Consider the following 22,961-nt stretch of genomic DNA (forward strand, 5'->3'; position numbering starts at 1 on the left):
AAAGGCACATGGACAAAAACAATTTATTTAAAAAAAGCACCAAGTTCAAAAACATCAAACCAAAAAAAACTCTTAAAGCTGTGTTTGTCTAGAACAGGACAATTAAGACCTGCTAGTGTGGCACATACGTGAATAAAAGTACAATCACTAGAACCCACTTCTCTGCAAACCTTCAAATCCTAAATTGCTGCAAGATGATTCAAGTGGACTCTTCATGTGAATCACGTGTCACTCATTCCACGGAGGGCAGAGAATCTGTTTTTTTTCCGCTCTTCCAACTTGATTGATGAAATAAGGTCACTGATTAGTAAGTAACTCCTGACCTGGTTGTCATTTGGAAAGTATTCAGACCACTACCCTTTTTCCACATTTTATGTTTCAGCCTTATTCTGAAATAGATTTTTTTCCTTGTTAATCTACACACAATACCCCATAATGATGGGTTTTTAGACATTTTTGAAAATGTATTTACAAAAGTCTTCAGACCCTTTACTCAGTACTTTGTTAAAGCACCTTTGGCAGCAATTACAGCCTCGAGTCTTCTTGGGTATGACGCTACAAGCTTGGCACACCTGTATTTGGTGAGTTTCTCCCATTCTTCTCTGCAAATCCTCTCAAGCTCTGTCAGGTTGGATTGGGAGCGTCGCTGCACAGCTATTTTCAGGTCTCTCCAGATGTTCAATCGTGTTTAAGTCCGGGCTCTGGCTGGGCCACTCAAGGACATTCAGACTTGTCCCAAAGCCACTCCTGTGTGGTATTGGCTGTGTGCCTAGGGTCATTGTCCTGTTGGAAGGTGAACATTCGCTCCAGTCTGAGGTTCTGAGCGCTCAGGAGCAGGTTTTCGTCAAGGATCTCTATTTTTATTTTACCTTTATTTAACTAGGCAAGTCTGTTAAGAACAAATTCTTATTTTCAATGACGGCCTAGGAACAGTGGGTTAACTGCCTGTTCAGGGGCAGAACGACAGATTTTTACCTTGTCAGCTCGGGGATTTGGACTTGCAACCTTCCGGTTACTAGTCCAACGCTCTAACCACTAGGATGTACTTTGCTACGTTCATCTTTCCCTCGATCCTGACTAGTCTCCCAGTCCCTGCTGCTGAAAAACATCCCCAAAGCATGATACTGCCACCACCATGCTTCACCGTAGGGATGGTGCCAGGGTTCCTCCAGATGTGAAGCTTGGCATTCAGGCCAAAGAGTTCAATCTTGTTTTCATCAGACCAGAGAATCTTGTTTCTCATGGTCTGAGAATCCTTTAGGTGCCTTTTGGCAAACTCCAAGCGGGCTGTCATGTGCCTTTTAATGAGGAGTGGCTTCCGTCTGGCCACTACCATAAAGGCCTGATTGATGGAGTGCTGCAGACATGGTTGTCCTTCTGGAAGGTGCTCTCATCACAGAGGAACTCTGGAGCTCTGTCAGAGACACCATTGGGTTCTTGGTCACCTCCCTGACCAAGGCCCTTCTCCCTTAATTGTTCAGTTTGGCCAGGTTTCAAATTTCTTCCATTTTAAGAATGATGGAGGCCACTGTGTTCTTTGGGACCTTCAATGCTGCAGAAATGTTTTGGTACCCTTCCCCAGGTCTGTGCCTTGACACAATCCTGTCTTGGAGCTCTACAGACAATTCCTTTGACCTCATGGCTTAGTGCATGATAGAGCAAAAAACGTCAACTGTGGGACCTGATATAGACAGGTGTGTGCCTTTCCAGATCATGTCTAATCAATTGAATTTACCACAGATGGACTCCAATCCGGTTGTAGAAACATAAAGGATAATCAATGGAAACAGGGTGCACCTGAGCTCAATTTTTAGTCTCATAGCAAAGTGTCTGAATACTTATGTAAATACATTTTTCTTCTAAACTTTATTCACTTTGTCATTATGGGGTATTGTGTGTAGATAAGGAAAACATGTTAATGAATCCATTTTAGAATAAGGCTGTAATGTAACAATGTTGAAAAGTGAAGCGGTCTGAATACTTTCTGAATGCACTGTAGGTCTTAATTGAAAGGAAAACCAGCAGACGCTACTAGGCCCTTCATGGAGTGACACTGACACCCCTGAATGAATATCTGAACTATGGAAAAGAGCATTTTGACATTTCAAACTAAGGCTTAACATTTTATATGAGTTGAACAACAATCTGGAATGAGGACGGCCTCAAAATAAATATGATGGATAGTGTATCAAACATTGAATTGTGGTTTCCTAAAACTGATACTAATCTAAGAAAAGTAGTCCTGTTTGTCAAACATTTGCAGACAATGGCTGAATGTTTCCAGATAGCAATGTAGTGTGTAGCACTCTTTAAATCCCCTCTTGATGAAATCTAAGGCATTTCTGTGATTCTTACTTCCTACCACAAATGAATTAATGATTCATAGAGATTATTACTAGTGTCAACAAATCAATGGAAAGGAACAAGATAAAACAAATGACAGATTTATTCTACAGCATTGATCACTTAGAAGAAATGTTCAAATGCCTACCGGAAGTCGTCTTTGGTAACAAACAAAATAAATCTACCAATATTTGGTTAACCAACAACAATAAGGACCCTATCTGGATGGATAAGGTAGTCTGTATCCCATTGTTAGATGGTGTGAGGCCTTTTGCAAGATAGCTGAGGGATTTGCTCCAATCTCATGAACCATTCCCTTTTATGCAGCCATCTTACTGTCATTAGATGAACAATGAGGCTGATAGTCGTACAACTGGAGGTTTTGGATTAAGTTCAACTCAAATGAAAGCCACTGATAGCAGAATGATACATTTGTGTTTCAAAAGTCACTATTGACAAACAGTCCATTGTTGTCACCTGAAATATAAGTATTGCATTATTGTAGACAATAAATTAATTGCATAGATCACTGGCCATTTTGAGAAATAACAGTCGGATTAGAGGTTTGACCTTGGATGGTGGCCTAGTTTCTGAACATAGGACAGAAGAGTGAAGATATGGACACAGTACCTGCTGTGACTGTGAGAGCCGCCTTGAGAACCATGGAAGTTGTGACCTCATAAAACATCTCAGAACCTTGCACATTAACATTATTCAAGGTTCTACATTGCTCTAGGAGGTAATATAACTTTTCAGACACTGCATTCCCTAACCACTGACTGAATGATTACAATTTGGGACACATTTCAGAAATTATTTGTAAGAGGTATAACACATAATTATCTTGGACTGATGAGCAGTAAGCACACCAGTGTGAAATTGCCAAAACCTGTTGACACAGATGGATTGGAAATCTCAAACATTTAAAGCCTTTTCCATGTGATTGAAAATAAAACCAGAGATGGAGAAAAACAAACACACAGTTCTCACTAGCAGGAGTACTGCTATGACTGGAAGTGCCTTCTTCGTATCAGGTTAGGAGAGTTTACAAAGCAAGTTAGGATCATTATCGTGGCAGGTTAATGTTAGGAAAATGGTTAGGGTTAATGTTAGGGTTAGGATAGGAAAAGGGTTAGGGTTAATGTTAGGGTTGGGGTTAGGGGTTAGCTAAAATGTTCTAAGCTGCTATGACAATTCTGGACGTAGCTGTATTCCCTGCAGTCACAACCCAAAACACAAATGACAGTAATGGTAGACACTATTTCAAAAGAAAAAGACAACAAATATGTATTTTTGACTTGAATCTACTGTCCAAAGAAACAAGTACCTACTCAATGCACACTACCAAAAATAACATTGATCAATCTTAAAAGTACTAAATTGAATATTTTTTTTTTTTTTAAATCAAGAAAACTTTTTTAAATAAACAAAATGTTCACTCATAATCAAAACAAAAACAGAGGAATCAACAGACAGAGAGAAAGCTGGAATCAAAAAGACACGGCAAAGTATCTCAGTACTGGCCATACTTTTTGGATCGCTAATTTACTTCTTTAAACTACTAGCTCAACACTCAATGATATGAACTCCTAAGAACAACTTTGGGTCTGTTTAAACGGTAGCAGCTTAACCCACTAAAACCAGATTGAAGGACTTATTTATGTTGTTGGGTAGCATTGGAGCAATACATTCACAAAATATAACCAACAACTAAATTACTCAATTTTATTGTGCGTATATTTTTCATTTTCCCTGTATAATTTTATTATAATTAGCCAGAATCTGGAAATAATCATTTCAATATATTTGATTGTCTTAAGCGTTCTTTCTAAACATCTATTTAAATTGTGACAGTTTTAACTAGGGACCCAAGTGCTAAAAACAGTAAGACCACTTCCAATAATGTTTCATTCTCCTGCAATACTTGTCCCTTTAGAGAGAAAACAGTTGATACCACCAGATGACACACATCTAAGTAACTTGAGCAGTTTGTTCAGCCTTCTCTCTTCAAACAATTACACAATTAAAACAAGCAGCGTGAAGTGAACAAAAACAACAATGGCATTGTGAAATTAAGAAACAAATCATTGATCATTTACTTTTTGAATCTGTGCAACAAAAACAAACGGATGAAAAGCTTAAAAATAACATGACCAAAAAAATGTCAAACTAAAACTAAAGGACGACTCTAAAATGACACATGGTGGTGTAACTTATATTGCTGGTTTTCATTCTCCCCAGAATAGTGTGAAAAATAATTTGTTAATACGTGCACAGAAAATAATGTGTGTGTGTGGTGTTTTTCTCTTTCTTCGACAAAAGAGTCATGTTCTGTTATCAAAATAGATGTTCCACGTGTCCAACAGTTTACCATAACCTCTGATTTGAAAATATCCTTTTGTCTTTAGTGTGACAGTCTGGTCCGTATTCCTCCGCCTGTCTGGTGTGTACTGCCCAGAGTCACTATGAGCTGAGCTGTATGGGCGGCAGGTTGCCCAGGAGACAGACTCTAGTAAACCCACCAGTGTCTCCTCTTCACTTGCTGTGCTGGTAGGAGTAGTCTGGGTGTTCTGTGGGCGTCTCCAGGGCAACCTGTTGTAGGACGGCAAGTTCCTGTTAATATATTGAAGAGGTGAGGAGGATCAATTGGTCATTGAACCGTCAGTGAAGTGACTGTGTAGGAGGACGTTTCTTACCTCGACTGAAACGTTGCTTTGAGGCACTTGGGTGTACTGAGGGATGTAGGTCCCTTGCATTGATGTGTTTGCCGGCATGTACTAAAATAGAGAGGAGAAACATCTTAGAAAGTAATCATTTTAGAATCTATTCATGTGTCTGAATAAAACTGTCTTTATGGGGGGATGGAAATTGGCATTAGGAATTACACTGCAAACACAATGTCTTTGTCCAATGTATGCATCTATGTGTCTATAGTTGTGTTCTGTGGGGACTGACCGTGCCACTGCTGCCCATAGAGAGGTGGCTGAGCTGCTGTGTGGGAGGCCCCATCATAGAGGTGGGCTGGATAGACATGGTGTGGTCCATGCCCTGTGTCAGGAGTTGGCCCTAAGGACACACACAGAGAGTTGTCATACACACAGTCAAACAGAAATGCATGTATGCACATACACACAGGTGTCTCAGCTCAAACATCACAGAGAGCATTTGTTTATCCTTAACAGGTGTGTCTCTCTCACACAGAGACGGATCACACTGATTCACTAATAGGCAGTAACAGACCCACAATAACAATAGCGGTGGGTACAACTTACTGAGGTCTGCATGAGGTACGACTGATGATGCATCCAGGACTGTGGACTGTGGATCTGCAGCAGAGTGAAGACACAACATAAGATTGATTTTTGCAGATTTTCAAAATAGGAAATACATCCTCTTTACACAGTAACACAATAGACCGTGTACTGACCAGGTAGGTATTTACAGGAGAAATACAATAGACCATGTACTGACCAGGTAGGTATTTACAGGAGAAATACAATAGACCATGTACTGACCAGGTAGGTATTTACAGGAGAAATACAATAGACCATGTACTGACCAGGTAGGTATTTACAGGAGAAATACAATAGACCATGTACTGACCAGGTAGGTATTTACAGGAGAAATACAATAGACCGTGTACTGACCAGGTAGGTATTTACAGGAGAAATACAATAGACCGTGTACTGACCAGGTAGGTATTTACAGGAGAAATACAATAGACCATGTACTGACCAGGTAGATATTTACAGGAGAAATACAATAGACCGTGTACTGACCAGGTAGGTATTTACAGGAGAAATACAATAGACCGTGTACTGACCAGGTAGGTATTTACAGGAGAAATACAATAGACCGTGTACTGACCAGGTAGGTATTTACAGGAGAAATACAATAGACCGTGTACTGACCAGGTAGGTATTTACAGGAGAAATACAATAGACCATGTACTGACCAGGTAGGTATTTACAGGAGAAATACAATAGACCATGTACTGACCAGGTAGGTATTTACAGGAGAAATACAATAGACCGTGTACTGACCAGGTAGGTATTTACAGGAGAAATACAATAGACCGTGTACTGACCAGGTAGGTATTTACAGGAGAAATACAATAGACCGTGTACTGACCAGGTAGGTATTTACAGGAGAAATACAATAGACCATGTACTGACCAGGTAGGTATTTACAGGAGAAATACAATAGACCATGTACTGACCAGGTAGGTATTTACAGGAGAAATACAATAGACCATGTACTGACCAGGTAGGTATTTACAGGAGAAATACAATAGACCATGTACTGACCAGGTAGGTATTTACAGGAGAAATACAATAGACCATGTACTGACCAGGTAGGTATTTACAGGAGAAATACAATAGACCGTGTACTGACCAGGTAGGTATTTACAGGAGAAATACAATAGACCGTGTACTGACCAGGTAGGTATTTACAGGAGAAATACAATAGACCGTGTACTGACCAGGTAGGTATTTACAGGATAAATACAATAGACCGTGTACTGACCAGGTAGGTATTTACAGGAGAAATACAATAGACCGTGTACTGACCAGGTAGGTATTTACAGGAGAAATACAATAGACCATGTACTGACCAGGTAGGTATTTACAGGAGAAATACAATAGACCATGTACTGACCAGGTAGGTATTTACAGGAGAAATACAATAGACCATGTACTGACCAGGTAGGTATTTACAGGAGAAATACAATAGACCATGTACTGACCAGGTAGGTATTTACAGGAGAAATACAATAGACCATGTACTGACCAGGTAGGTATTTACAGGATAAATACAATAGACCATGTACTGACCAGGTAGGTATTTACAGGATAAATACAATAGACCATGTACTGACCAGGTAGGTATTTACAGGAGAAATACAATAGACTGTGTACTGACCAGGTAGGTATTTACAGGAGAAATACAATAGACCGTGTACTGACCAGGTAGGTATTTACAGGAGAAATATAATAGACCATGTACTGACCAGGTAGGTATTTACAGGAGAAATACAATAGACCATGTACTGACCAGGTAGGTATTTACAGGAGAAATACAATAGACCATGTACTGACCAGGTAGGTATTTACAGGAGAAATACAATAGACCATGTACTGACCAGGTAGGTATTTACAGGAGAAATACAATAGACCATGTACTGACCAGGTAGGTATTTACAGGAGAAATACAATAGACCATGTACTGACCAGGTAGGTATTTACAGGAGAAATACAATAGACTCTGTCAGGGGCGTAGCCACACCCACCACTGGGGAGCCAGGCCCACCCAATCAGATTGACAAATAAAAAGCATAAAAAATGCTCAGTGTTTTACCTAAACATGCAAACACCATCAGACCGATTCCTAGCAAGCACGGCACTGGGTTGGTCAGATATGATTAAATATAACAGAACAGTTGAACTGGAATGACATTCACTTTCACGGGATTGGTTGCCAAAAATAACTAACTGAAAGCCACACCCATAATAGCCACTAATATGACCACACTGAGACATATGTCACTGTGCTTCTATTGCTATCTGCACCATGCCACTGACTACTTCAGTTGTTCATTTAGCAAACAAGACAGTTCATGATCCAGTGCCTTTATCACAGTCAACACACCTATATTTAAGCTTTAATTAGCTTTACAAATGCTACATTTTCTCTCAGTCTCATGTAAAAATGTGTAGAATAGCAGAAAATTAGGTTAAAACAACATTTTCTCTCAGTCTCATGTAAAAATATGTAGAATAGCATGAGATTTGCTATAAAACAGCACATTTTTCTCTTTGACCCAGACCCATGGAAAAATGTGTAAGATTACATGAAGTTAGCTGCTTCCCTCCCCAAAACAGATGGTGTACTGAGCTTTTACGTATTTATAGGGGAAATACATACACATTTTATTCATTTAGTAGACACTCTTATCTAGAGCAACTTACAGTTGTGAGTCCATACATTTTCAGACTTTTTTGTACTGGTCCCCCGTGGGAATCAAACCCACAACCTTAGCATTGAAAGCACCATGCTCTACCAACTGAGACACATGGGACAACTGACAGTGTACTGACCTGGTAGATACAGTATTTACAGGAGAGATACAACAGACTGTCCTGACCTGGTAGATACAGTATTTACAGGAGAGATACAACAGACTGTCCTGACCTGGTAGGTATTAACAGGAGAGATACAACAGACTGTCCTGACCTGGTAGGTATTAACAGGAGAGATACAACAGACTGTCCTGACCTGGTAGGTATTAACAGGAGAGATACAACAGACTGTCCTGACCTGGTAGGTATTAACAGGAGAGATACAACAGACTGTCCTGACCTGGTAGGTATTAACAGGAGAGATACAACAGACTGTCCTGACCTGGTAGGTATTAACAGGAGAGTGCATGTAGGGGGGGAGGGAGGTCTGAGCGATCATTCTGTTAGGGGCCATACTGTAGGGAGCTGAGTAGAACCTAGAGACACACACAGACAGAGAGAAGAAACCCATCAGTATCCAACACATACTGCTTCCCCTGCAGTACATATGTCTAGGATTATCTCTCTGAGGTTTAGTGGAGTATCTGAACTCACCCATTCTGTAAGGCTGTGGTGGGGTCATAGGTCAGTGTCATTCCTCCCTGTGGTCAAACAGATACATGCAGTAAGCACACATACATTATTACATTATATATTTTTCTTTAACCTTTATTTAACTAGGCAAGTTAGCAGACTGTTTACTGTCTCAATGAGAGGCTACGGGGACCATAGCAGACTGTTTACTGTCTCAATGAGAGGCTACGGGGACCATAGCAGACTGTTTACTGTCTCCATGAGAACTCACCGTTTCTCCATCTCTTGTCCAGGGACGGCCGTGCTGCAGGTACTTTCCCTGGCTCTGTCTCTTCTTCTGTCCTCCGTCTGCAAACTTACACAACAGGGGTTCTGAGGGCACTGTGTTGTGGAGGAGAGGGAGAGGGTTGAGTGACTGTGGAACACTGAAGGGGCTATTCTGTGTGTATATTGTTTATTAAAAAAATAACACCTGTTCAGATAGAGATGTCTCACCTGGAACTCCAGGTGGAGTCTTGATATATTTGCCGTTGAAATGTTGAATGATAGTCTCACATTTCTCTGTTGACTCCATCCTGAAAAGAAAGTGTAATTTAAAGGAGGATGTGATGTACTATCGCCAATGACCAGCAGAGGGTCCAGCAGATAGCTGAGTTCACCTGGCAAGCCAGCCCTGCCTTAACCTGACGAAGCAGGCGTAAAGAAACATCTGAGCGGGGTCTACAGAAACCGGAAGCATTAGGTTCTCAGGCTCCGCCTCTTCCTCTATGCTTTTGCCCTAAACCGGGTGCTTCCGGTTCTGTCGACCCCGCTGAGGGTGGCCACACGTTGACAAAGGCATATGAATCCATAACATTGCATTTGTCACTGTTTAAATATGGAGGTACGCATTACTCAGCACGAGAGAGTCTGTTTATGCTTCTCCTACATAGCTGTGAAATTGTTTACCTGGCAAAGCCCACTCCTCTGCTGGTGCCATTGGCGTCTCTGAGGATGCGTGTAGAGATGACCTGACTGAAGGGCTTCAGCATATTCTCCAGCTCCTGCTCATCCAAAGACACAGGCAGGTTGGAGATGTACAGGTTAGTGGGGTCCTGCTCCTGTTGCTGTGGGGAGAGGGAGAGAGAAAGGGAGGGGGGTACAGGGTTAAATCTGCTCGTCCATATACACAGGCAGGTTGGAGATGTACAGGTTAGTGCATGGGGTCTTGTTTCTGTTGCTGGATTACAGACAGGGAGATGAAAGAGAGTGAGAGGCCTTTAACAGCATACACACCTGAGGCAGGGCTAGGCTACAGCATTCAGTTGACTTTCTATACTTGAGGGAATTATATAAGATATCTGGCAGAAACAATTGTGAGACATTATCTGTGTGGTTCCTACGTGGGTGATAAATGGGAGTTGAAGGAGGGAAACGGGACAATAGAAGCAGGGTAGAGGTAAAAGAGGGGGATGAAGTGGAGATCTAGAGAAAGACAGTCTGGCTGGACGTCATCTGACCTCACTGAAGAGAGGGTTCTCTCACTCTCTCTCGGCCTCACTCCCTCTCTCTCGGCCTCACTCCCTCTCTCTACCCCTCGGCCTCACTCCCTCTCTCTCTACCCCTCGGCCTCACTCCCTCTCTCTCTGCCCCCCCTATCCCTATCCTCAACACGTTATTAGACAGCCAGTCACGGAGGAGAGAGAAAACAGGTCCATTGTGTTAGACTAGCTGTGTTAACAGGACAGTTAGGTAATATCATATCACAGTATAATTGCTATGCAATGGGCTCTGAGTCTCCACAGATATTCTCTACAATGATTGTGTTATCTTTTGACAGAGATCTTCCGGAGATCTACAGACTTTTGGAAATCCTTCTGATTAATTTCTATGGCTCCACACACCATCATATTCCCAATGGGGATCTGATCAGGGCATGACAAAATGTGTCAGTCACATGCATAATCCTGACCTTGAATTCATATGCTCTTCTGGCTTGCATATATCAGTAAAATGATGGTTACTGGCCCAACGCTCTTCAGCTATGACAAATGCCATCTGAAACTCAAAGAGTCAAGAAGTCCTCGGAAAAATTGAGTTTTTCTTGAAATACCTGAATGATGCTTTTGATTAATTCAAGTGATTTTCCACTTCTACTCCATATTCTACCTGCCTGCCAAAACTACCTGAATTGGAATAACAGCAAAGTAAGATAGCCGTATGATAGCGTATCTGAATCTCAACCATAACGGTTTTGCATATTCATTAATGTGTCGATGTGAATAAAACACTATAAAATGCATTTCAGATTAATCTACATCATGAATTATGTATAGTTTAATCACTGTGACCTGTATTGAAGGTGATTCCCACGAGGAACACACACACACACACACAGCCCACGAGGAACACACACACACACAGCCCACGAGGAACACACACACACACACAGCCCACGAGGAACACACACACACAGCCCACGAGGAACACACACACACAGCCCACGAGGAACACACACACACACACACACAGCCCACGAGGAACACACACACACACACAGCCCACGAGGAACAGACACACACACACACAGCCCACGAGGAACACACACACACACACACACACAGCCCACGAGGAACACACACACACAGCCCACGAGGAACACACACACACACACACAGCCCACAGGATCAGAACAAAGCAGAGGATAATTTCACCAGAAATGACTCACAAGGGCCTCCCCAGTGGCGCAGTGGTCTAAGGCACTGCATCACAGTGTTAGAGGCGTCACTACAGACCCAGGATTCGATCCCAGCCTGTGTCGCAGCCGGCCACGATTGAGAGAACCATGAGGCGGCGCACATTTGGCCCAGCATCGTCCGGGTTAGGGGATGGTTTGCATGCACGCTGACACGGTCGCCAGGTGTACGTTGTGTTTCCTCCAACAAATTGGTGCGGCTGGCTTCCGGGTTAAGCGAGTAGTGTGTCAAGCAGCAGGGCGGCTTGGCAGGGTCGTGTTTCAGAGGACGCACGGCTCTCAACCTTCGCCTCTCTCAAGTCCATACGGGAGTTGCAGCGATGGGACAAGACTAACTACCAATTGGATACCACGTAATTGGTGAGAAAAAGGGGTAAAAAGTACAAAAAAATAAATTACTCACTAGGTTGTAAACCTCCCAATGAACAATGAGGTTGTAAACCTCCCAATGAACAATGAGGTTGTAAACCTCCCAATGAACAATGAAGTTGTAAATTCTCCCAATGAACAATGAGGTTGTAAATTCTCCCAATGAACAATAAAGTTGTAAACCTCCCAATGAACAATGAGGTTGTAAACCTCCCAATGAACAATGAGGTTGTAAATTCTCCCAATGAACAATGAAGTTGTAAATTCTCCCAATGAACAATGAAGTTGTAAACCTCCCAATGAACAATGAGGTTGTAAACCTCCCAATGAACAATGAGGTTGTAAACCTCCCAATGAACAATGAGGTTGTAAACCTCCCAATGAACAATGAGGTTGTAAACCTCCCAATGAACAATGAGGTTGTAAACCTCCCAATGAACAATGAGGTTGTAAACCTCCCAATGAATGCCAGGCAAACATACTGAAATAATACATGTGATTTATTCGGTATGCAAGAACTATGGTTGCAAAAAAGGAATGCCGGAACAAGGAGGACATCCGGTATCCGCCAATCAGGATTTCTGGAAAATCAGTGAATGTATTGAAGTTCCCACAATTTTGCAATGCTAGTGAGAACCCTTTTGTGAATGTCAGTGATCCAGCCCAAGCTTCTCTGTGGGGTTTGGCGTGTGACGGTGATGGTGATTGGAACAGTATGTGTGTGGTTTTAAAGTGTGTGTCTGGTGTGTGTTGTTGATGATGTGGCACTGAGGCTGAGGTTGGAGCTGTGTGTGAGAGTTTATGGTTGCCAAATGTGTGGTTTGAGATTGTGCCGAGGGGCTGGCCGGTGGGCCGTGGCTCATGGCTGGGCCCTGGTGACTGGGATGGGAAGGCTGGGGGAGAAAGCTGCTCAGACAGTGACGCAGCCTCCTGCCTCACCACCAAGGAGAACAGGCTAGCCCTTTGTACAGGGTGCTGAGGAAGCAGTAGCTGCCTGCCTGGGACACACTACCCGAGCACCTCTCTAAGACACACACCACTCGGTGCACACACACATACATACAAAAGTCCTCACACACACACTCATAGGCAGGAGACGAGTTAGGGAGGAGGAGACGTCTTACCTTAGCCATCTGAGCCTGGACTCCACCAGCCTTCAGTGCTGTCACTGCTTTCTGTGCCGCTGATGGACTGTCAAAGTCTACAAAGCCATAGCCTGCAGACAAAGACAGACATACTTTGATTTGTGACACTGAGAAATACACAATGTGGCAACAGTCTAGGGGCAGGAGTTTTGTGAAAACTTCAGGCACTAATTAGACTGTAGCTAGTGCCCAGAGTTGTTCCTGGACAGGTGAAGGGTCACGATAATGAAAATCTCCTGTCCCTTTAAAGTACTATCTTATCTTGTGCCTGACATCAACTTCTGGAAGCACTACTGTGATGTACCCAGGTAATGTACAGTACGCTTTGAATGGAGGTCAAACCGCAGGCAGGTTTGGGATCATGTTGAAGAACAGAAAAACTCTACCGTGGTCAGATGTGGAGTTATGTAACCAATGCTCCCGCTGTCCAAAGTGGTGTTCTGGTTACATCATGACACACATGCTGAGAATAAACAGACAGGCGCTCTCTGGGATGTTCGAGCTTTGTGTGACATACAGCGACATGTAGGTGCAGTGTGGGTGTTTGTCACAAAACACCTCTCCTCACCTTTGCATGTGTTAGTGGTCTTGTCCAGGATGGCTTTTGTGGACACAATTTTCCCATACCTGTAAAACACAAAGGTGGATGGATGGTCAGCGTTTCTAGGGACCAAACAAGGCTTCTACTCTACTGACACATTTTTTTCATTACTATCATCATATCATGTTAGCAACGTTGACAGGATTGAAGTATTATAATGGCTTTGGGTTGTAATCTAGTTCAAAGTGATTACGGGATGTGAATTGAACAAATCGATCTGTGGAGATAAATGTTTTGAGAGGTGGAATGTGGTAGAGAGTAGAACCAGGGGACTAATTCTCTTAAGGAATCCCACATCCTACTGGAATGCGGTTTTAACCCATCAGCATTCATGATTAGACCCACCCGTTGTATAAAATCCAACATCACTCCATCAATGTCTATGAGGTGCATCATAAACCTGTCATGTCAAGATGGAGAACACAGTGAATTGGAGTGTTGTTGTACTAAAAATGAACAGACATGCAGTCCTGTGATTCAGACAGATTCACAGGACTGCATGTCCTGAATGGAAATTGTAGATGAGCAATGACACACTGTTTAGTTGTGAATATAAATAAACTCATACGATTTCCCTCTGTTGGGAAAGCTCCCTGCATCTCTCTAGACATGTGCATGTTCATGTTCTCCTTGCCTTGCCTTGGCTGTGCTGTTCTGGTACATGGTATCTCTCTCCTTGCCTTGGCTGTGCTGTTACCTGGTATCTCTCCCCTTGCCTTGGCTGTGCTGTTCTGGTACATGGTATCTCTCTCCTTGCCTTGGCTGTGCTATTCTGGTACCTCTCTCCTTGCCTTGGCTGTGCTGTTCTGAAACGCGACCATTCTCTCCTTTCCTTGGCTGTGCTGTTCTAAAACTTGATATCTCTCTCCTTGTCTTGGCTGTGCTGTTCTGAAACTTGATATCTCTCCCCTTGCCTTGGCTGTGCTGTTCTGGTACCTGATATCGCTCCTTGCCTTGGCTGTGTTGTTATGTGCTGTAGAAGCAACCCTGGCTGGCTGAGATCCACAACCACACTCTCTCTGGGCAACACAACAGCCAGAACAGAGCCTCGTCTCTGGGTCCTACTGCCCCTCTATCTACCTAGCATAGCTGTCCGAGTGCCACTGAAGGGTATAGCAACACATTAACTAAAGGAGTCTCTCTCAGCACCGATTTTACTACAGAAAATGAACATCATACCTGTTAAGAAGGAGACAGGTTTTTTGAAAATCCATATAGCTGATGATGTTATTGTAGGATTGATATAGTGAATCTATGAAAAATAGAACAAGTGGTAGTAGTGTGATAGTCCCTGAGAGCATTTGAGAGAGTGTGATAACCCAGGTGTTGATATCCTTGTGAAACAAACCTCTCATTGTTTCTCAACGTGCACTGTGCTAACAGAGCCAGGCAGAACAGGAAGTAGAGCCCCCCTTGTCTTTTTATGTAGACTTTCCTCCAACTGTATACAGGCATTTGGTATATATATATATATATATATACAGTGCCTTGCGAAAGTATTCGGCCCCCTTGAACTTTGCGACCTTTTGCCACATTTCAGGCTTCAAAGGCTTATTTTTTTGTGAAGAATCAACAACAAGTGGGACACAATCATGAAGTGGAACGACATTTATTGGATATTTCAAACTTTTTTAACAAATCAAAAACTGAAAAATTGGGCGTGCAAAATTATTCAGCCCCCTTAAGTTAATACTTTGTAGCGCCACCTTTTGCTGCGATTACAGCTGTAAGTCGCTTGGGGTATGTCTCTATCAGTTTGCACATCGAGAGACTGACATTTTTTCCCATTCCTCCTTGCAAAACAGCTCGAGCTCAGTGAGGTTGGATGGAGAGCATTTGTGAACAGCAGTTTTCAGTTCTTTCCACAGATTCTCGATTGGATTCAGGTCTGGACTTTGACTTGGCCATTCTAACACCTGGATATGTTTATTTTTGAACCATTCCATTGTAGATTTTGCTTTATGTTTTGGATCATTGTCTTGTTGGAAGACAAATCTCCGTCCCAGTCTCAGGTCTTTTGCAGACTCCATCAGGTTTTCTTCCAGAATGGTCCTGTATTTGGCTCCATCCATCTTCCCATCAATTTTAACCATCTTCCCTGTCCCTGCTGAAGAAAAGCAGGCCCAAACCATGATGCTGCCACCACCATGTTTGACAGTGGGGATGGTGTGTTCAGCTGTGTTGCTTTTACGCCAAACATAACGTTTTGCATTGTTGCCAAAAAGTTCAATTTTGGTTTCATCTGACCAGAGCACCTTCTTCCACATGTTTGGTGTGTCTCCCAGGTGGCTTGTGGCAAACTTTAAACGACACTTTTTATGGATATCTTTAAGAAATGGCTTTCTTCTTGCCACTCTTCCATAAAGGCCAGATTTGTGCAATATACAACTGATTGTTGTCCTATGGACAGAGTCTCCCACCTCAGCTGTAGATCTCTGCAGTTCATCCAGAGTGATCATGGGCCTCTTGGCTGCATCTCTGATCAGTCTTCTCCTTGTATGAGCTGAAAGTTTAGAGGGACGACCAGGTCTTGGTAGATTTGCAGTGGTCTGATACTCCATCCATTTCAATATTATCGCTTGCACAGTGCTCCTTGGGATGTTTAAAGCTTGGGAAATCTTTTTGTATCCAAATCCGGCTTTAAACTTCTTCACAACAGTATCTCGGACCTGCCTGGTGTGTTCCTTGTTCTTCATGATGCTCTCTGTGCTTTTAACGGACCTCTGAGACTATCACAGTGCAGGTGCATTTATACGGAGACTTGATTACACACAGGTGGATTGTATTTATCATCATTAATCATTTAGGTCAACATTGGATCATTCAGAGATCCTCACTGAACTTCTGGAGAGAGTTTGCTGCACTGAAAGTAAAGGGGCTGAATAATTTTGCACGCCCAATTTTTCAGTTTTTGATTTGTTAAAAAAGTTTGAAATATCCAATAAATGTCGTTCCACTTCATGATTGTGTCCCACTTGTTGATTCTTCACAAAAAAATACAGTTTTATATCTTTATGTTTGAAGCCTGAAATGTGGCAAAAGGTCGCAAAGTTCAAGGGGGCCGAATACTTTCGCAAGGCACTGTATATATATATATATATATATATATATATATATATATATATATATATATATATATATATATATATATATATATATATACACACACTCACACATATATTTTAAATATGTTACTAAAATATCCTATTCTGCATATACTACAATGGTGGTTTGATTGAATGAACCCAGTGTCTACAATTCCAAACAACTCTAGAGAAATGGCTAAAGAACATTCTCCACCATACTGTATTGTGTTTTATAGCACATTTGACCTCCAATGTAACATTACTATTTGACATTACATTTCCTGATCTATGCAGGATGCCATCAGTAACATTATTCTTTGGCATAACATATCCATTATTTTCTAGTGACATGAACATTAGTTCATTAGTTCTTTATGGATAAACATACCTTTTTAATTCCAGCCCCTGTTCATGCAGGAAGCCTTTTGCCTCTTGGTAGTCTGTCATTGTAAATAACAATTTGTTTGTAATTGACTTGCCTATTTAAATAAAGGTCAATTAAGAACATTTTAAAAACAATTGATAGTATTGCTCTGTGTGCACATGAAAAAAAACTTAGAAAACTGCATGGTGGCAAGTTAAAGGCCTTGTCATGGCTCACATCAATGCCAATACCCCAGAAACCCTGGACCCACTCCAATTTGCATACCGCACCAACAGATCCACAGATGATGCAAACTCTATTGCACTCCACACTACCCTTTCCCACCTGGACAAAAGGAACACCTATGTGTGTCACGTCCTGACCATAGAGAGCCCTTGTTTCTCTATGGTGTAGTAGGTCAGGGCGTGACTAGGGGTATTCTAGTTTATAATATTTCTATGTTGTGTTCTAGTTTATATTTTCTATGTTGGTGTTTTGTATGATTCCCAATTAGAGGCAGCTGGTAATCGTTGTGTCTAATTGGGGATCCTATTTAAGTAGCTATTTTTCCCACCTGTGTTTGTGGGATATTATTTTGCGTTTGTGCACCACGTAGTCACGTTCCGTTGTTCGTTTATTCTATTTATTGTTTTGGCTTCTCTCTCGGAGGACCTGAGCCCTAGGACCATGCCCCAGGAATACCTGACATGATGACTCCTTGCTGTCCCCAGTCCACCTGGCTGTGCTGCTGCTCCAGTTTCAACTGCTCTGCCTTATTATTATTATTTGACCATGCTGGTCATTTATGAACATTTGAACATCTTGACCATGTTCTGTTATAATCTCCACCCGGCACAGCCAGAAGAGGACTGGCCACCCCACATAGCCTGGTTCCTCTAGGTTTCTTCCTAGGTTTTGGCCTTTCTAGGGAGTTTTTCCTAGCCACCGTGCTTCTACACCTGCATTGCTTGCTGTTTGGGGTTTTAGGCTGGGTTTCTGTACAGCACTTTGAGATATCAGCTGATGTACGAAGGGCTATATAAATAAATTTGATTTGATTTGATTTATGTTTCACTTTGGAATGAATATGTGGAACTCAATCTCCGCTGCGCCTTGGTCCCGTTCTTACGACAACCGTGACAACGTGAGACTGCTGTTCCTGTTTATAAGCTAGGACAGAGTACAGTGTCCAGCGCCAATGGTCAGCTGGAGCCGGGCCAGAGCCAGTCAGCCACCAAAAGAAGCGCTCTGCAGGAGGCAGAACCCCCAGAGCTGGGTTCAAACAGTATTTTAAATATTTTAAATACTTTTTCTGTGCTTAATTAGGCTGGCCTGGTGCAATGGAACCAATGGAAGTCTCATAAGTGCACATCTGGCACAGAATTGGTATGTGCAATCACGCATTCAAATTATTTGGATGAAAACAAATACTGTTTGAACCCAGCTCTGGGAGTTCTGCCCTAGCCCCCGCAGAGCGCTTCTTTTGGTGGCTGACTGGCTCTGGCCTGGCTCCAGCTGACCATGGGCGCTGTGCTACACTGGACACTGTACTCTGCTCTCTCACACATGGCTGAGTCTCCTGCCCCTCCAACCTCCCTCTCTCCACATTATATAGCTACGGAGTCAGACCTCCCAGCTGAATGCAATAGTAGACAGACATCTCTCCATTGCGCAAGTAAGGATTACCCCATCAGAGCTCAGAGCGCTTTACCTCGCATGGAGAAACTGGCAGTTAGTGAGTTATGTCAGCTACACATTGGGGGAGAGGGCTGTGCTTTCTCCTGATACGCTGTGAGCCCTGTTTCCTGTGGTTTTCACTTCATCATTCATTTCATGACTTTTATTCAGGGTCTTCCCTGTATCACCAAGCTCTCTATATTAACATATATACAGTAGACCTTACTGCTCTCTATATTAACATATATACAGTAGACCTTACTGCTCTCTATATTAACATATTTACAGTATACCTTACTGCTCTCTATATTAACATATATACAGTAGACCTTACTGCTCTCTATATTAACATATATACAGTAGACCTTACTGCTCTCTATATTAACATATATACAGTAGACCTTACGGCTCTCTATATTAACATACACTGCTCAAAAAAATAAAGGGAACACTTAAACAACACAATGTAACTCCAAGTCAATCACACTTCTGTGAAATCAAACTGTCCAAGCAACACTGATTGACAATAAATTTCACATGCTGTTGTGCAAATGGAATAGACAACAGGTAGAAATGATAGGCAATTAGCAAGACACCCCCAATAAAGGAGTGGTTCTGCAGGTGTTGACCACGGACCACTTCTCAGGTCCTATGCTTCCTGGCTGATGTTTTGGTCACTTTTGAATGCTGGCGGTGCTTTCACTCTAGTGGTAGCATGAGACTACAACCCACACAAGTGGCTCAGGTAGTGCAGCTCATCCAGGATGGAACAACAATGCAAGCTGTGGCAAGAAGGTTTGCTGTGTCTGTCAACGTAGTGTCTAGAGCATGGAGGCGCTACCAGGAGACAGGCCAGTACATCAGGAGATGTGGAGGAGGCCGTAGGAGGGCAACAACCCAGCAGCAGGACCGCTACCTCTGCCTTTGTGCAAGGAGGAGCAGGAGGAGCACTGCCAGAGCCCTGCAAAATGACCTCCAGCAGGCCACAAATGTGCATGTGTCTGCTCAAACGGTCAGAAACAGACTTCATGAGGGTGGTATGAGGGCCCGACGTCCACAGGTGGGGTTTGTGCTTACAGCCCAACACCGTGCAGGACGTTTGGCATTTGCCAGAGAACACCAAGATTGGCAAATTCGCCACTGGCGCCCTGTGCTCTTCACAGATGAAAGCAGGTTCACACTGAGCACGTGGGTTCCTCCTAATGCAAGACCTCATGTGGCTGGAGTGTGTCAGCTGTTCCTGCAAGAGCAAGGCATTGATGCTATGGACTGGCCTGCCCGTTCCCCAGACCTGAATCCAATTGAGCACATCTGGGACATCATGTCTCGCTCCATCCACATTGCACCACAGACTGTCCAGGAGTTGGCGGATGCTTTAGTCCAGGTCTGGGAGGAGATCCCTCAGGAGACCATCCGCCACCTCATCAGGAGCATGCCCAGGCGTTGTAGGGAGGTTATACAGGCACGTGGAGGCCACACACACTACTGAGCCTCATTTTGACTTGTTTTAAGGACATTACATCAAAGTTGGATCAGCCTGTAGTGTGGTTTTCCACTTTAATTTTGAGTGTGACTCCAAATCCAGACCTCCATGGGTTGATAAATTTGATTTCCATTGATAATTGTTGTGTGATTTTGTTGTCAGCACATTCAACTATGTAAAGAAAAAAGTATTTAATAAGAATATTTCATTCATTCAGATCTAGGATGTGTTATTTTAGTGTCCCCTTAATTTTTTTGAGCAGTGTATATACAGTAGATCTTACTGCTCTCTAAAGACCATATACATAGTAGACCTTACTGCTCTCTAAAGACCATATACATAGTAGACCTTACTGCTCTCTAAAGACCATATACATAGTAGACCTTACTGCTCTCTATAGACCATATACATAGTAGACCTTACTGCTCTCTAAAGACCATATACATAGTAGACCTTACTGCTCTCTAAAGACCATATACATAGTAGACCTTACTGCTCTCTAAAGACCATATACATAGTAGACCTTACTGCTCTCTATAGTAACATACAGTACCAGTCAAAAGTTTTAGAACACCCACTCATTCAAGGGTTTTTCTTTATTTTGACTATTTTCTACATTGTAGAATAATAGTGAAGAAATCGAAACTATGAAATAACACATATGGAATCATGTACTAACCAAAAAGGTGTTAAACAAATCAAAATATATTTTTTATTTGACATTCTTCAAATAGCCATCCTTTGCCTTGATGACAGCTGTGCACACTCTTGGTATTCTCTCAACCAGCTTCATGAGGTAGTCACCTGGAATAAATTTCAATTAACAGGTGAGCCTTGTTATAGGTTAATTTGTGGAATTTCTTTCCTTCTGAATGCAATTGAGTCAATCACTTGTGTTGTGACAAGGTAGAGGTGGTATACAGAAGATGGTCTTTTACCAAATAGGGCTAAGTCCATATTATGGCAAGAACAACTCAAATAAGCAAAGAGAAACAACAGTCCATCATTACTTTAAGACATGAAGGTCAGTCAATATTATTTGACCAAGAAGGAGAGTGATGGAGTGCTGCATCAGATGACCTGGCCTCCACAATCACCCGACCTCAACCCAATTGAGATGGTTTGGGATGAGTTGGACAGCAGAGTGAAGGAAAAGCAACCAACAAGTGCTCATCATATGTGGGAACTCCTTCAAGACTGTTGGAAAAGCATTTAAGGTTAACTTGGTTGAGAGAATGCCAAGAGTGTTCAAAACTGTAATCAAGGCAAAAGGTGGCTACTTTGAAGAATCTCAAATATAAAATATATTTAGATTTGTTGAACACTTTTTTGGTTACTGCATGATTCCATATTTGTTATTTCATAGTTGTTATGTATTGACTATTATTCTAAAAAAACAGCCCCAGACCATTATTCCTCCTCCACCAAACTTTACACTTTGGCACTATGCATTTGGGCAGTTAGCGTTCTCCTGGTATCCTCCAAACCCATATTCGTCCGTCGGACTGCCTAATAAAGTGTGATTCATCATTCCAGATGGTCCAATGGCGGCGAGCTTTACACGACTCCAGCCGACGCTTGGCATTGCATAGTGATCTTAGGCTTGTGTGTGGCTGCTCAGCCATGGAAACCCATTTCATGAAGCTCCTGACAAACAGTTATTGTGCTGACGTTGCTTCCAGAGGCCGCTTGGAACTTGGTAGTGAGTGTTGCAACCGAGGACAAATTATTTTAACGCACTACGTACTTCAGCACAAGGCGGTCCCATTCTGTGAGATTGTGTGCGCTACCACTTCGCGTTGTTGCTCCTAGACATTTCCACTTCACAATAACAGCACTTAGAGTTGACCAGAGCAGCTCTAGCAGGGCCAAAATTTGACAAACTGACTTGTTGGAAAGGTGGCATCCTATGACGGTGCCAAGTTGAAAGTCATACTTACCTGTATTAATGGCACCTGTTTGAACTTGTTATCAGTATAAAAGACACCTGTCCACAACCTCAAACAGTCACACTCCAAACTCCACTATGACCAAGACCAAAGAGCTGTCAAAGGACACCAGAAATAAATTGTAGACCTGCACCAGGCTGGGAAGACTGAATCTGCAATAGGTAAGCAGCTTGGTTTGAAGATATCAACTGTGGGAGCAATTATTAGGAAATGGAAGACACACAAGACCACTGATAATCTCCCTCGATCTGGGGCTCCACGCAAGATCTCACCCCGTGGGGTCAAAATGATCACAAGAACGGTGAGCAAAAATCCCAGAACCACACGGGGGGACCTAGTGAATAACCTGTAGAGAGCTGGGACCAAAGTATTAAAGCCTACCATCAGTAACACACTACGCTGCCAGGGACTCAAATCTTGCAGTGCCAGACCTTTCCCCCTGCTTAAGCCAGTACATGTCCAGGCCCGTCTGAATTTTGCTAGAGAGCTTTTGGATGATCCAGAAGAAGATTGGGAGAATGTCATTTGGTCAGATGAAACCAAAATAGAACTTTTTGGTAAAAACTCAACTCGTCGTGTTTGGAGGACAAAGAATGCTGAGTTGCATCCAAAGAACA

General features: G+C 42.6%; 1 protein-coding gene across 2 annotated transcripts in view; it reads right to left on the bottom strand.

Moving 5' to 3' along the window:
- Positions 1–2,428: 2,428 nt before the first annotated feature.
- LOC110532684 (RNA-binding motif, single-stranded-interacting protein 2) overlaps positions 2,429–22,961 on the bottom strand; it is a 34,719-nt gene continuing 14,186 nt past the window's right edge. For both annotated transcript variants that reach the window (XM_036988703.1, XM_036988704.1), the window contains exons 3-13: positions 13,753–13,811; positions 13,164–13,255; positions 9,885–10,042; positions 9,432–9,511; positions 9,208–9,317; positions 8,958–9,004; positions 8,746–8,839; positions 5,616–5,669; positions 5,299–5,409; positions 5,040–5,120; positions 2,429–4,935 (exon numbers count right to left, since the gene is read on the bottom strand). In XM_036988703.1, coding sequence (XP_036844598.1) covers positions 4,879–4,935; positions 5,040–5,120; positions 5,299–5,409; positions 5,616–5,669; positions 8,746–8,839; positions 8,958–9,004; positions 9,208–9,317; positions 9,432–9,511; positions 9,885–10,042; positions 13,164–13,255; positions 13,753–13,811 — 943 coding nt within the window. In that variant the 3' untranslated portion in view covers positions 2,429–4,878. The remainder of the gene's footprint in view (positions 4,936–5,039; positions 5,121–5,298; positions 5,410–5,615; positions 5,670–8,745; positions 8,840–8,957; positions 9,005–9,207; positions 9,318–9,431; positions 9,512–9,884; positions 10,043–13,163; positions 13,256–13,752; positions 13,812–22,961) is intronic.

Source organism: Oncorhynchus mykiss, chromosome 9, assembly GCF_013265735.2.
Source record: "Oncorhynchus mykiss isolate Arlee chromosome 9, USDA_OmykA_1.1, whole genome shotgun sequence".
Classification (NCBI taxonomy): Eukaryota; Metazoa; Chordata; class Actinopteri; order Salmoniformes; family Salmonidae; genus Oncorhynchus; species Oncorhynchus mykiss.